We start from the raw sequence: 14,858 nt of genomic DNA, 5'->3' as shown, positions 1-14,858 counted from the left end.
GCACAGCTTTCTGGTGTGTCAGCCACTCCTCCGAGTGTCCCATCATCGCTCAACTTGCTGAGGGTATACTCCATTTCCTCATCCAGGTCATTGATGAAGATACTGAACAAGGGACTGTCAAGGATCCATATGGCTTAGAGAAAACATGTGCTTTTATTTTCAAGAATGAAAATAATTCTATTAATTTAACCTTTTCTGCAACCTCTGGGTGCTATCTCATTTCATCCACAGACAAAATATGGAAAGTGATACAAACTGCCCAGAGAAAATTAAATGCTGGATTTGTTCACTTCCTTGAGCTCATGGTGAAAAAGGGATAAAACAGTGATCTCTTTCTATAAGTGAAACTTAATTGGAGAGAAATTTAAGAAGACAGATATAGTACAGGAGATAAGTCATTATTATGTCAATATAAAAATCACAAATATTACTTAATATTAAAAAAAGATATTTCATTAAGTCATATGAGCTGGGTAGTAGTTTAAGCTGATACTTGTAACTCAAGTACTCTCAGATATATTATTTCTGTTAAAAAATTATAAGGGTAATAGAGTAAAAGGCAGAAATTTTTACTTGTCTTAAAAAGACTGCTTGCAAAACCTTTCTTATTTTTAGGTCACCTTCCAACAATAATAATCACAGAATCACAGAATGTTAGGGGTTGGAAGGGACCTTGAAAGATCATCGAGTCCAACCCCTCTGCCAGAGCAGGATCACCTACTATAGGTAATGCGTATGTAGAGAATGGTGCATTTTGCATCAGGAAAAAGTTTAATTTGCCACTAGAAAAAGAGAATAAAAGTTTACTAACATGGACTGTAGTGGGATGTGGCAAAAAATGCCAAAAAATTACATCGAAGTTTTAATGATATGTAGGCATCAGATTGCAGGTTAAAAACCCTCATATTCTTAATCCTATATATTGCTTTGATGTATATGAAAGGAACAATTTATATCTGCTGGAGGATCTGATCAGAAGATTCACATTTATTTATGAACCCTGAAAAACACTAAAAAAATAAACACTTTGTTTATGATATATTTGATCCTATGTTGGTGGTTTTCTATCTTTGATTACAGTCTGGTCTAACTATTCTAACTACTATCTTCATGTGAAGTTGCTGGATGCTTCACACCCTAATTACCTACTGCAATCATAATAATTTTGTTTATTTAGAAATGTCTTTGCTGGCTAGCCCAGGCAAGCCCAGCTATTGATTCTGAGATAATAACCGAAAGTTATTTGTTTACAGCCTTTATTCACCAAATTCCTGAAATGGATTTTATGATATTTTAGCTCAGTGAGGAGCTGCTGAAAATGAATTCGTAATGGTATTGGTGCCAAATCACATAGAAAGGTATTTATGGCATAAGAAAATGGTGGGTTTAACTTTGCAAAATGAACTTAGTTGTAATATTTGAAAACAAGATCCTACTTGCCTCTGGTGTGTGTCCCATCCCTCCAGGAGCTCTGCTGCTATGCTGGCTGGGGCTTCTTTTTGTTCAGGGAACCTTGTGAGACCACAAGTGAGTGATTCTGCATCAGCACCACTCCATCTCTCCATGGCTTCCCACTCAGTTTAGATGAACTTGACCTTAAGGACCTGATGTTTACACTTGCACATAAACGTCTTTTTAAAACAGTTTATGCTTTTATTGCTTTACTAAACCACACTACTCAGGGTCCACTATGGTAGAACAGAACAACAAAGCTTCTGTGGCTGTTTGTGATGTGGCTGTTTGTCTCTTTGGCCTGGAAATGTTCAGTTTCAGTGACAGGATGGAACTGCAATTATAAGGCTTCTCTCTGCTTTCAGCTACCTCAGTTTTTTGCTCCAGTTTCTAATTCTGATCATTTTACATATTCAGTCTCCTTTGACTGAAGTCATCAGCAGTTAATGTCAGCTCATTAAAAGAACTTCTGACTCATCTCCAAGGTAAGGAGGTTTATGTGCTAACAGTTCTTGATATGTTTGCTTGCAACCCCAAACGTCTTTGCCCTGTATGTCAAAGACACAAAAAGCTTTTTAAGTTAGGGTCACAATAAAAGTATGATAATTAAACCTACGCTTTTCCTGCTGTCCTCATTATCTGAGCCAATTTTCTTAATCTAAGAGAAATACAATATAACTATTTTATTTTTACTGTCTCTTTTTGGAATAGGAGAACAGATCTTCAGGCATATAGATCCTCCTGCAAGTCTGATAAAGCAGCAGCAAAGTTCATAAGAGAGTCGCTTTTTATTTACATTAAATGCACCACTTCCTTGGACACTTCTGAAGAAAAAAAGTGTAGCAGTATTTTCAGAAGAGCTGTATTTTCAGGGGTAGAAAATAACAGATCATAAACCCCCAGGAGACATAAATATAACAAAGAAGCGGGACAAGATTTGATTGCACATTAAGATCAAAGTCCTTAGTAAGCTATTGCCTTACTGTTACCATTAAACCCCTATGGCACTCACATTCACAGGCCATCCTGATGTGACCATGCTGCTGCTAGGGTTTCGTCAACAGGATCCTTTCAGAAAATCCAGTGCAATTACGTCATATCTGAAAGCCAAGGTTGTGAGTCAAGACTAAATTTATTCATTGCAAGTTTGTATCCATGTCTTTTTGGCCAACACTCTCCTTTAACTTAATGAGCTCTTCTCACTTCCTAGTATTTAATCTGTGATTTATTTATAGAGATCCCTTCTCAACCTTCACTAGATAAAGCAAGCCAAGAACATTTAATCTCCTCTTCTTAGACAGTCACCAATGCCCTGAGTGTTTTAATTCCTCTGTGCTCACAGTCTAGTTAAAATTCAACATCCTTAAGCAATGTTGACCAGAAAGACATATGGTATTCCAGATGAAGTTTCACAAGTCCTTTCTACAATAATCAGTTATTTATTTTAGATACATTCTCATCCGCTGTGTTCCAGGATCCTATTTGTACTTTTGAAAGCTACATAACAGCAGCAGCTACAACGGGTCTGCAGCTGAATAGCATGTGTGGGTCTTTCTCCTGTCCTGATGGTTCCCCACAGGTGACCTGCCACCAGGCAGATGATCTTTCATTTTGCACTGTTGAATTTCATCTAGTAAAATCAGCAATTCTGTCTCCAGTTTTCAAAAGTTTTGAAGTTTTTTAGTACATCAGTTCCATATCACAGAATTCTGTCAGGGGTTGGAAGGGACCTCTGAATATCATTGAGTCCTAAATGATCTCTAAGATCCTTTCCAACCTGAACCATTGAATCTGTTTCAAAAATCTTTATAATAAAAATCCTGAGACACTAGTGAAAGTCAATAGCACGTGTCAGTGTAATTAATGAAAATGTTAAAGTCAGTCCCATGATCAATCTCTGAAGAATTCCACTTGCAAGCTTCTTTCCACGTAAGATTTTCTTTAAATTATCTTCCGTTTTTTTCTCCCCTAGCCAAGCCCATCACCACCTTTGATTTCTTGTTCTAATACAAATTTTCACAGGTTTTGTGCTGCCTTGTACTGTGCAGCATTAGAAACTTTATTCAGATAGAGCAAGATTAGATACACTAAATCTCCCATAATAACTTTATCTCCAGGTCAGATAGACATACACAAAAACCTCTGTTCTGTTGAAGGGCCCAGATCTAATATAGTAACCTGATTATATTTGGGATTCTTATTCTGAATTACTAATGAAATAACACTTAATTTTCATAAGATTGTGCTTGCATATAAATCACAACTAGACGAATGTTTATATTTTCATATTTGGATAATGTAACTCTTACAACTAGTGCTTCTTTACAACAATTTTATTGTTTCCATTACACACAAGTAAGTACTGAAATGTAAATTGCTAAAACATTTTTAAAATTTTCTATAGATATTTAAAGCATCAGGGACACTAATTTGTATATCAGGCTAATTAAATTGGTTTAAAATTCCACTCTTACTGGATCTACCAGGAAATCAACTAACTGGACTGTAGCTGTTCCTGACTTCTTCCCAAGAAAATGCCTTCAGATTTAGACTTATTGTAATAAATGCTCTTTTAAATTGTCTCTAGCTATATTAGAACTTTGAACACGTGAAACCAGAAAAGTAATTCCATTTTGTACATTTAGATAGGAAAACTAGGTTAGAAAATATTTAATTATTTACACATATGAGTAGGACATCAGTCAGGGTGAACTGATTTCATCCCTCCTACCTAATGGCTCTACCTGCATTATTTTTCCTCACTAGACAGTGGAGTTAGATAGCTGTGTTCTGACTTGGCCAAAACAGTTAGCTCTGTGCAATCACATGGAAACAGAACAACTTTTTATTTGTGATGAGGTAAGTTCTCTCCCTAAGCTTCACCATGGCTAGGACACGACTTGCTGAGCTGGTTGGGCAGCATGTAACCACAGCCCTTTCCCACAGGAAGGACTTGGCAGTAGAACAACAAAGCTGGTTAATGTAATTATGTCCTATTCCATGACTCTCAAAAACATGAACAATGAAATGTGGTTTTCTGTAACACTCATCTCTCTGTGATGATTCCTCCTTTTGCTGCTTGCTGATGGCAGAAAGGTGGGGACAGGTGTGTGTTGCAAGGTTATGGAGGACAGAGAGGGTGACACTTCCCATTGAATCAGTCTGTTTCCAAAGCCTTTCCATTGCCAACCACATGAGGAAGTGCTTGGCTACTTGCTGCCTCACTGGAGTGCTTTTTCACTTCAGGACTAAGCAGTAGTGCACCCTCTTTCTACCACAGTTATTTTATGCTTATACTTTTTATCAATATTAACTTACTAATAATATTTCCTGTTATTGTGAGTGGTGATTTCCTGCTTCTGGTATTTCTGTATTGCCCACTTCCTCTATCTCCTTCACAGTCTGTCCTTGACAGAATACTGTTCTGCTCAAAAAACCCTACATTTCACTTTTAAATCTTGTAGGTTTTATTGAAATTAAGAAGATAGCCCTTTCTTAATGTCATACATGCTATAAAGCTCATTTACATCAGATAATTACCACTAGTTTTTTTTTTTTTTCAAAGGAAAGAGCATTGTAAATCCAATTTTTTAAATGGGAGAATTTTAGAGCTCCATGCACAACGACCACCACAAATGCCACCCACACTTCTGAGTAGAAATGAAGAGACCTGACCTGCGTCATCACTCACATTTAGGGACTCACTTATCAAGTGAGATATGACCTGACTCCTTGAGATATGAGCACAGGTCTATATTTGTCACCAACAGCCCTTTCCCCACATACTCTTGCCACATGATGTCATAGCGTGGGTTATATCTCTAATGATGAGTGCACAGCAAATAAGATTTTAATAAGATTTTAACATGACAGTATAGCAGAAGCTGAACAACAAACTGTGAAGCAAAGCTCTCTAAGGCACAACCCTTGTTTTATACAGCATATTCACACTTCAGAGGTAACTGTGGATACACTTTCCTTTTTGATAGTGGTACATGTAGGGCTGGATGAAGCAGGCAGTCTAGTTAATACCAACACTGAAGCCATCATAAAAAAGCTGGCCTTCAGAAGAGACTGGGAGTAGGAAAAAGCTGAAAAAAAGAATTCCTGAAAAGCTGAATTCCTTCTTTTGGCAGTACTGCTGGCTCGTGACATCTTTACAGGTTCATTAACTATACCCTGAATAAGTTGCCCGTAACTTGATAATTTTATGAAATGAATGATATGACATATGATAGGATCACTTGCAGGCAGCACAGGATAAAACTCATGATTCAGGAAGTTCCTTCTAGTTCCAGTTTACCTGCATTTCTTGCCTATATTGGAAGATCCTTATTTCCATTTTCTGTTAATCTTTAAACTTTGTCCTTGATATACCACTTCAAATTATTAATAAGAAACAAATATTTCATTTTCCGATTATGTACAAAGAGCTATTAGTTCATTAAATACTTTAGAGAGAAATATCTTTGGCTGAAGAGCTCTTATGGTGGATTAAAAAAAAAAAAAAGCAGTGGAAACGCTTATTCAGTGTCATTCAATACGTTATTTAAACTAACTACTCCTCCTATCTTCACTAACAACTGTTCCTGGTGATGTAATTTATTTGTTCCTTCCATGTCAATGATGTATCTACTACACATTAAAGTTAAAAGTAGTTCCACTCTCAGGCATCTAGTTTTACGTCAGTGAATACCACTGTTATTCCACAGCTGTTTTTGTGATCATGGTTTGCCTTCTAAACAATCTAAACAATTCCTGGAATGTGCAGCATAGCCAGTGATAACAGTCATGTCAGTAGAAACTTTAACTACAGTAGCTGCTTATGCTTTATTACTACAGAAACTGTTTTCAGATCTATTCTGTATTACCAAAGGACTGTGCATTACTCTGTAATGAATGAAACAGAAGCCCAGGAACATTAAAACATGAAAGACAGTGAAAGGCATCTCAATTTTGTGTTCTTTTTGCTTCCAAACCCTCTAGTATCTGTGAGGCCTCTACATGCAGGCAAAAGTGACAAATCCAGGAATATTCTGAAAGCAATCAATCTGTGTGTTGTGTTTTATCCAGGCCACACTAAAGCAAAGTTTGATTTTTTTTTTTTTTTTCCCCTGGAGTCAACAGCAGCTCTATGTGCAGCTCAGAGAAGCAGCAAAGCCCCATTTTCTGGGCACTGGAGGCCCCATAATGTGGCCCTGGCTTTCACAGACACCTTGGCATTGAAGACACTCAAATTCATCCCTGAAATTTCTTTCTCACAAGAATTGTATTAATCGCACTTGAATGTTCCTGTCTGGAGCAGACCATGGTTTAGGACATCCTTCCTAAACACAGATGTCAGACACCTGAAAAAATTGCCCTTTAGGTAAGTATTGACTTCTGGAAACTGCTAGTATGAAAACTGAAAACTACAGCCGTGAAACCCTTGTGCTGCAGAGGTTCAATGGGAATTTTTTCAACCATCATCCAGAAAGACTGGATTCCACCCAGTCCAAGTACGTGTGACTAACTCTGGGTGCTCAGTTATGGAAAATGTTGGTTACAGTACATTGTTGGTATTTAATAACGCAGGTAAAACACACCAAGGTGAGCTTTTCTTTCCATTTACTTCACATAGGAGCTAATAAATGTTAAAAGCATTATACTAATAACACTGACACAGTGGTGTAAATGTTTGTTGTGTCTCTCTGTTACCTAGTAACAGATTTTGGTTGTATTTTAACCTCGTTAGGAAGCTTGCTAGGTGCATTTTAACCAAAAAAATAGGAAAGGCATTTCATCTGCTGATACATGCAAAGAGTATAAAAGAACAATGTAACTGCTAGCTTTACCAAAAAATGCTGGCATATTTAGCATGTATTTCAGGGTACTCCTTGGTATTTGTTCAGAGGTAAACAAGTTTCTTATCCAGAATATGATACAGCAGAGCATCAGAACACAAACACTATGGTTAACTTGGGCACACATAATATATGAGTCCTTCCTCAAATGAAGCACAAGCATTGTAACTCATTGTAACTAACAATCAGAATTAAACAGCTGCCCATCCACTAATGTACCACTGTTTCAAGTAACTGATCGCTTTGAAGAGGCAGAACACTCATTAGAGGGAATTTCTGCAGTATCCTGGTTGAAATAACACTGCGATACTGAGTATTCAAAATGCATCATTCACTTGTAGAATCATATTATGACAGAAGTGCTCTTAGAATCGTAGAATAATTTAGGTTAGAAGGGACCTCTAAAGGTCATCTAGCCCAACCCCCCTGCAGTGAGCAGGGACACGCTCAACCAGATCAGGTTCCTCAGAGCCTTGTCAAGCCACACCTTGGATATTTTCAAAGATGAGACCTCAACTACCTCCCTGGGCAGCCTGGTCCATTTTTTCACTACCCTCATGGTAAAGTATTTTTTTCTAACATCCAATCTAAATCTACTGTAATTTAAAACCATTGCCCCTCATCCAATTGCTACAAGCCCTTGCAAACAGTCCCATTCCAGCCTTCCTGTAAGTCCCCTTCAGACAGTGGAAGGTCACTCATTAGGTCTTCCTGGGGCCTTCTTTTCCCCAGGCTGAACAACCCCAGCTCCTTCAGCCTCTCCTTGTAGAAGTGTTCCAGCCCTCTGATCATTTTTGTAGCCCTCCTTTGGACCTGCTCCATCAGGTCCCATGTCCTTTCTGTGTTGAGGGCTCGAGTTGGACACGATACTCCAGGTGAGGTCTTACTCCAGCAAAGTGGCAGAATCATCTCTCTTGATCCACCATCCATGATGCTTCTGATACAGCTCAGAATGTGACTGGCTTTCTGGGCTGCAAGTGTGCAAGTTGTCTCATGTCCAGCTTTTCATCCACCAGCATCCCTAAGTCCTTTTCTGCAGGGATGCTTTCTAAAAGCTCATCCCCAAACCAGTACTTAACACTGCACTTAACAGTGCAGATTGCTTCGACCCAGGTGCAGGACTCTGCACTTGGTCTTATTGAACCTCATGAGGGTCACTTGGGCCCATCTCTTCAGTTTCTCCAGGTCCTTCTGGATGGCATCCCATCCCTCTGGCTTATAGAGAGCACCACTCAGCTTGGTGTCATCTGCAAACTTTCTGATGGTGCACTTGATCCTGCTGTCTACGATGTTGATAAGCTTTCCTCAGGGGTGGCTAACAATGGGACATGGGGCAATGGTTATAAACTGAAGCATAGGTGGTTCTGTATAAATATTAGGAAGAATTTTTTTTACTGTGAGGGTGACAGAGCACTGGAACAGGCTGCCCAGGGAGGTTGTGAAGGCTCCTTCATGGAGACATTAAAAACACACCTGGACACATTCCTGTGTGACCTGCTGTAGGTGACCCTGTCCTGGCAGGGGGTTTGGATTAGACGATATTTTGAGGTCCCTTCCAACCCCCAACTTTCTATGATCCTACAGGTCCCAGTATGGACCCTTGAGGGACACCACTTGTCACTGGTCTCCATCAGGACTTTGAGCTGTTGACCACTACCCTCTGGATGCAACCATCCAGCCAGTTCTTTATCCACCGGGCAGTCATCAAATCTGTATCTTTCTAACTGTGTCAAAGGCCTTGCAGAAGTCCAGACTATTATCATCATCGTTATTATTATTCTGCTGGATCCATTTACTATTCTCATACAGAAAGAGCTGACTCTCTATGTCACCAGAGTATTTGAGACTTGAAACCCACCATACTTGAGTCAGCTCTGGTATTTACTGGCAAGCAGAACAATACAATAAGCAAAACTACTGATGTACTGCTTTTAAACAAAAAAACCCAGAGCAACCAAGAGTTAAAAAAAAAAAAAGAAAGTTGAAGGGCTGGTAGTGGGCATCAAGTAATGTTCATCTTGATTATAATAATGAACAAACCCACAAGGAACAGCTACTGACACATTTAAAATCCCCTAAGAGGGGGCAACTTCCAGTGATTTTACATTAAATAACCTGTGAAAATACTAGAACACATTTTAACTTGGAAATACGCTTTGTCAAGTTTGACTGAGAAGTAAAATTAAACAGGAATCTTTCCTCTGTTCCAACATTTAATTTCAAGGAAGAGAGATTTCAATTTAGCACCATTTGATCAGTATATATTCCTAAGCAATGATTAGTTAAAAAATAAGGACTCTCTGAATGATCTTACAAGCTATATTTAATACAAAGTTCTGAACATTCTGAAATACACGAGTCACTCTGTAATTTCAGAGCAGTTGTAATACCTTATCCCCCTCTAACAGACTGCCAGACATGGTCCTGGCAAATGTCCATCACCATTTGTTCCAAAGACAGCAACTTTCTAGCTGTAGTAGGTAAGTCAAAGTATTTGGGCTTTGATTTGTATCTGATACACCTCTTGTATTTCAACTTTGGAAGCAGTGATTTTGAAAATATAGACTCTGTAGATTTTTGTTAGAAGGTCCCAAATAATTCATGGAATTAGCTGCTGTTTTACCCAGACTAAAAAAGTAAGGTGGATGCAAAATCTGTTCCCTGAAATATACCGTTTGTAACATGAAGGATTTCAGCATTTTCCCTTCAACATGCAAGTTAGCTGACAGGCTCAGAAGATGTCATCTGCATAAAGAAAATGAAATTCCATATTGCATTGCTTGTAGCCCTGGAATTAGCTGCAGAGATAGAAAACCAGAAATAAATCCAGGGACCTGGATACAAAGGCATCTAAGGTTTTAGAGAAACAATTATTTTTGTTGCAAGTGATCCTCTTAGTTATGTCTTTTAAATTAGCATAAATGGAACAAGGAAACTATTTTTTTCAGCATATCCAATTTTTTATTTGGTTGGTTTTTAGGAGTTCTGTAGTCTGCTTGGATTACTAAGACTTTTCCAGATATTGGAAGCTATGGGACAGAAACCAGAAAAATATTTAAAATATCACTTTGAAATTACATATACCAGTACCCTTTGTTTTGGTTTTTTTCATTTTGATAGAAATAAATGTATTAACATTGGATCCCAGTGTAAACAGGTGCTTCTTGGTCAGCATTCCTGTATCAGTCAGTGTGAACAGAAACCATCATCATTCATGGACAAAGGGTTATATACGACTTTACACCACAGCTAAGGCTAAAACATGGTTTAAATTTTAAGCCACTACAACCACTAATAAACAATCTATCAATGATTCTTGAGACCTGTATTTTAAATCCTGTCTCTCCTGTTGTTACGTCATCATTTACATCATACTTTTTTATGTACGCATGCACTACATTTTCCAAAGGAGAATTACAGGTCAACAAATACCAATATGTGCCAGTGACTGAGATAAAACTAATGAGTATTATTTCTACCCCAGCTGCAAATTATGAATCAGAAAATTGATTATATGCAGGAAGAACCCTCATTCCTTCTCATCAAGAGCATGGAGACAACATAGCATCGGTCTACTGGAGATAGAACAGCTTCGGTAATTTATTCTTTATAGTCAAGTATAAAAATCAAGACTGACAAATGGCCTCGTGAGAAACCGATCTGGCTACTTTCTGTGAGCCCTGCCTAACTTCCTGGAAGCTGTGGCGCTTCCCAGGTCGGCCCCAGAGCTCACCCAATGCAGTTTTCCCTCTTCTGAAGATTCCTCAACGCTTCCCACAAACAGTTTCACAGGAAGCACCCAGCCCCGTGCAGCACCAGTTACCGTGCAGCGCCTACCCCCCCGCACCGGCCTTCCCGCGCCTCTCCCCGGACACGGCCCCTGCGCGCAACCCCCTCACAGCCTCGGCTACGGACGGCAGCTTGCCGAGCACCGACACCCGAAGCAGACCAAGGAAATCGGCCCCAGACAGCGGCCCAGGCCAACCCACCTCCCCTGCACACCACTCGTCGCGCCCGGCCGGTACCGCTCAGCAAAAACCTGCCCGAGCCCTTCCGCCGGGGGCGGAGCAGAGCGGCGCCCCGCAAAGGTCAAGCCCCCAGAACCCGCCCCCCGCGCATTCCAGCGTGCCTCGGCCCTGAGGTAAACACGGGGCGGCGCCGCCCCGCCCCGCGCCCGCCCTCCAGCACCTTCCAGAAGGGCCGGAACGCTGCTGCCGCGCGCGTTCGCTGGCGCGGGGGCAGGACCGGGCTGGGCCGCGGTGAGCGGCGGCGGGGCCGCGCGGCGCTGGTGGCGCAGTCGGAATTGTCGCCGCCGCGGGGCCGAGCAGGCAGCGGGGCCGAGCAGGGGCGGGGCGGTGGCGGCGGCAGCGGGGGGGCGATGCCCTTGTTTATTTTTACCCGGGCGGCTCATCCTCTCCGGCAGCCCCAGCGCGGCCCCCGCCGCCGCTCCCCGCCCCGGCGCCGCCTATAAAGCGCCGCCCGCGGGGAGCCGAGGATGCAGCTCTACGGCTCTGTGATCACCCCTTACCCGGCGGGCGGGACGGCCGCAGCAGCAGCCGCAGCTCCGCCGAGCGCCGCCGGTGTCTTCAAGGTCTCCTTGTCGCCGGCACCCGCCTCCGCGGAGGTAGTGAGTGCCGCCGACCCTTCGGGCCCGAGCCAGTCCGCCGAGAACACCGCCAAGGACAGCTTCGCTCCCGGAGCGGGAAGCAGCAGCGCCGCCGCCATGCCCGCCTTCTCCTCTTGCCTGGAGGTGATGCCGAGCGGCCCCGCGGCCGGACCCGGTAGCCGGTCGGCGGGCGTCCCGCAGTACAGCTCCTGCGCCCAGGTCACCGTCAGCCGCCGCAGGCCGCTGGAGCGGATCGTCCCCATCCGCATCGTGCAACGAGCCGAGGCCCCCGGCGAGCTGGTGCCGGCCTCGCCGCGCAGCCGCGCCTGGCTGGAGGGCATCCTGGAGAGTGTGCGGCAGGCCGGGGGGGACGGCGAGGCCGCAGCTCTGCCGGCGCCCGCCGAGGAGCCCAGCAACCGCAGCCTGCGCCTCGGCGAGCACTGCCAGGCGCTGCAGGCCGCGGCCGCCGGCGCCCAGACGGGGCTGGTGGTCACCGGCTGTCGCCCCGCGGATAGGAGCGGCAGTCAGGCACAGCCCGCCGCCTGCTCCTCACCCGGCGAGGAGGAGCAGGAGGGAGGGGGTGCCGATGGGCGCCGGGTGACGAGCGGCAGGCCGGAGCGCAGCGAGAAGTTGGCCCTGTACCTGGCCGAGGTGGAGAAGCAAGACAAGTACCTGCGGCAGAAGGGCCGGTTCCGCTTCCACATCATCCCCGACGGGAACTGCCTCTACCGCGCCGTCTGCAAGGCGGTGTACGGGGACCAGCGGCTGCACAGCGAGCTCCGCGAGCAGACGGTGCACTACATCGCCGACCACTTGGACCACTTCAACCCTATCATCGAGGGAGACGTGGGAGAGTTCCTCATCGGCGCTGCCCAAGACGGGGCCTGGGCTGGCTATCCGGAGCTGCTGGCTATGGGGCAAATGCTGAACGTAAACATCCATCTCACCACGGGCGGCCGGCCCGAGAGCCCCACCGTTTCCACCATGGTTCACTACCTGGGGCCCGAGGACCCGACACGGCCCAGTATCTGGCTGAGCTGGCTTAGCAATGGGCACTACGATGCTGTGCTGGACCGTATGTGCCCCAACCCAGAGTACGAGGCGTGGTGCAGACAGACTCAGGTACAGCGCAGACGGGATGAGGAGTTGGCCAAGTCCATGGCAGTGTCGTTGTCCAAGATGTACATTGAGCAGAATGCCTGCTCTTGAGACAACCTGGGCCGCAGGCTGGGAGCTTTGCTGCAGGGACAGAGACAGAACGTGTGCTGGCTGTGATGGTGATGCCTTAATCCTTAATGAAGCAGCGGCACCCCAGACTGAGAGGACTGTAGATTGTGGGGGATAGATAAAAACGTATGTGTAATATTTTGTTGTAAAAACTTAGCCTCGGATTATTTGCAAGCAGATTCTCCATGTATGTTTGTGTCTCCCCTCTCCACTGTCTATTTTCTATAAGAATGTATTTTTTGCACAATATTTTTAAAATGTTACCTCCATCTTCCACATCTTACATTAGTATCTGGCTTTTCAGCTGTACAGCCAAAAAAGTTTGTAATGAGTTTTTGTAAATAAGGCTTATGATGTAACAGCTATTTTTTGCTGTGTTTTTTACCCATAAACCTTATATTTTTACCAAATGATATTGATGTCAAAATGACCCTCCCTAATAGATGAAAGCACCGTGGGTACCTTTTTGCAAAACTAAAACAATGTTTTTTGTAGAAGTGCAGCAATGTATGAACAGACTGCTTTTCAAAGCAGTTGCTTTCTCTGCCTGGAGCACAGAACAGGTCCTTTGAGCCAGTTGGAATGCAGCTACACATAGGGAGTACAGGGAGCAATTGACTCTTCTGTATTTAATTATTGTTTTGAGTAAACTGGCCTTGTGTTGCCTGGTTAGCTCGCCCTCTGTTCCATTTATATTATTTATCTCTAATAACAGAACATTAACTTGCAATAGAATGTTGTGACTAGATAATAGTCTCCTGCTTTGGCAATAATTGCCTTGACTGCACCTCAGTGTTTGTGTTCCTGTTTCTGGGGTTATGGTATCTTTTGTATAAGCTTCTTTTTTGGCACTGGTGTTGCACCAACAAATCGTTATCTGATCACAACATTTTATTCACTTGACATTATTTTCTAATCAGGAGTGGTATTCTACTTTATGGTTTAAAAGAAAAAAAGTATTTAAATTGAGTTTTGTATAGTTTGCTGGGTCAAACACTTAAATGTTTCCAAACTAAATTCTGTCTCTTTCTGATTAACTTGTTAGATATATTTATTAAGTAATGCAGTTTGTACTTTTTTTATTTTGTAATATATTGTGATTTTGGAATTTATACGGTATTTGTATAATAGGAATATTCACAGCTAAAATGGAATGAATAAAGAATATAATTTTATTTGTGTTCTTATTTTCTGCCCTTTGCATTCCTGGTGTGTTGAACTGCAAGTGGGTTCCTGAAACCCTTTGTTGCTTTTCTGCCTCAGTTTCCCCAGTTACAAGGTGGGAAAAAGGGGCACGGTACTTTACTAGTGTGAGCCACTGATAATTTTGGTGCCTGTAAATATGTGAAAGAAATGCAAGCATTTAAAGACAATGAAATACCTTCAATTCTTCTGTAACTGTAAGAGATTCCAATGAGAATATTAATATTTATATTTTTTTATATTAATAAGCCTTAGAAGAGAGGTTCCCAAGCAGAGTACCTAGGATGGTGATGCCAGGGCTTGTGATAAATCGGGTCTCTGCTGGGCTGTGCGCACTTGGGCTTGGACTTCAGTATCTGGGAGTCTCTATTCTGCAGCCAGTCCCAAACTTGTTTTACGTTTGCCTTGTGACCAGTGATACCTCAGCAACCCTCTTGTTACCTGAATACAGGAAATGTAAGGAAATAAGAGCATTGTGCTCCCCTTGCAAGATGGAAATGCCTTGCAAATTGTTATCAGTACTGTCT

General features: G+C 42.8%; 1 protein-coding gene across 1 annotated transcript; it reads left to right on the top strand.

Moving 5' to 3' along the window:
* Positions 1–11,651: 11,651 nt before the first annotated feature.
* OTUD1 (OTU deubiquitinase 1) lies at positions 11,652–14,303 on the top strand. Its single transcript, XM_030445732.1, has one exon. It carries the CDS (start codon positions 11,791–11,793, stop codon positions 13,108–13,110), a length of 1,320 nt encoding a protein of 439 aa, XP_030301592.1. The 5' UTR covers positions 11,652–11,790; the 3' UTR covers positions 13,111–14,303.
* Positions 14,304–14,858: the final 555 nt, after the last annotated feature.

Source organism: Calypte anna, chromosome 2 (assembly GCF_003957555.1).
Source record: "Calypte anna isolate BGI_N300 chromosome 2, bCalAnn1_v1.p, whole genome shotgun sequence".
In the NCBI taxonomy this organism is placed as follows: Eukaryota; Metazoa; Chordata; class Aves; order Apodiformes; family Trochilidae; genus Calypte; species Calypte anna.
This window is presented reverse-complemented; position numbering and strand designations above follow the sequence as displayed.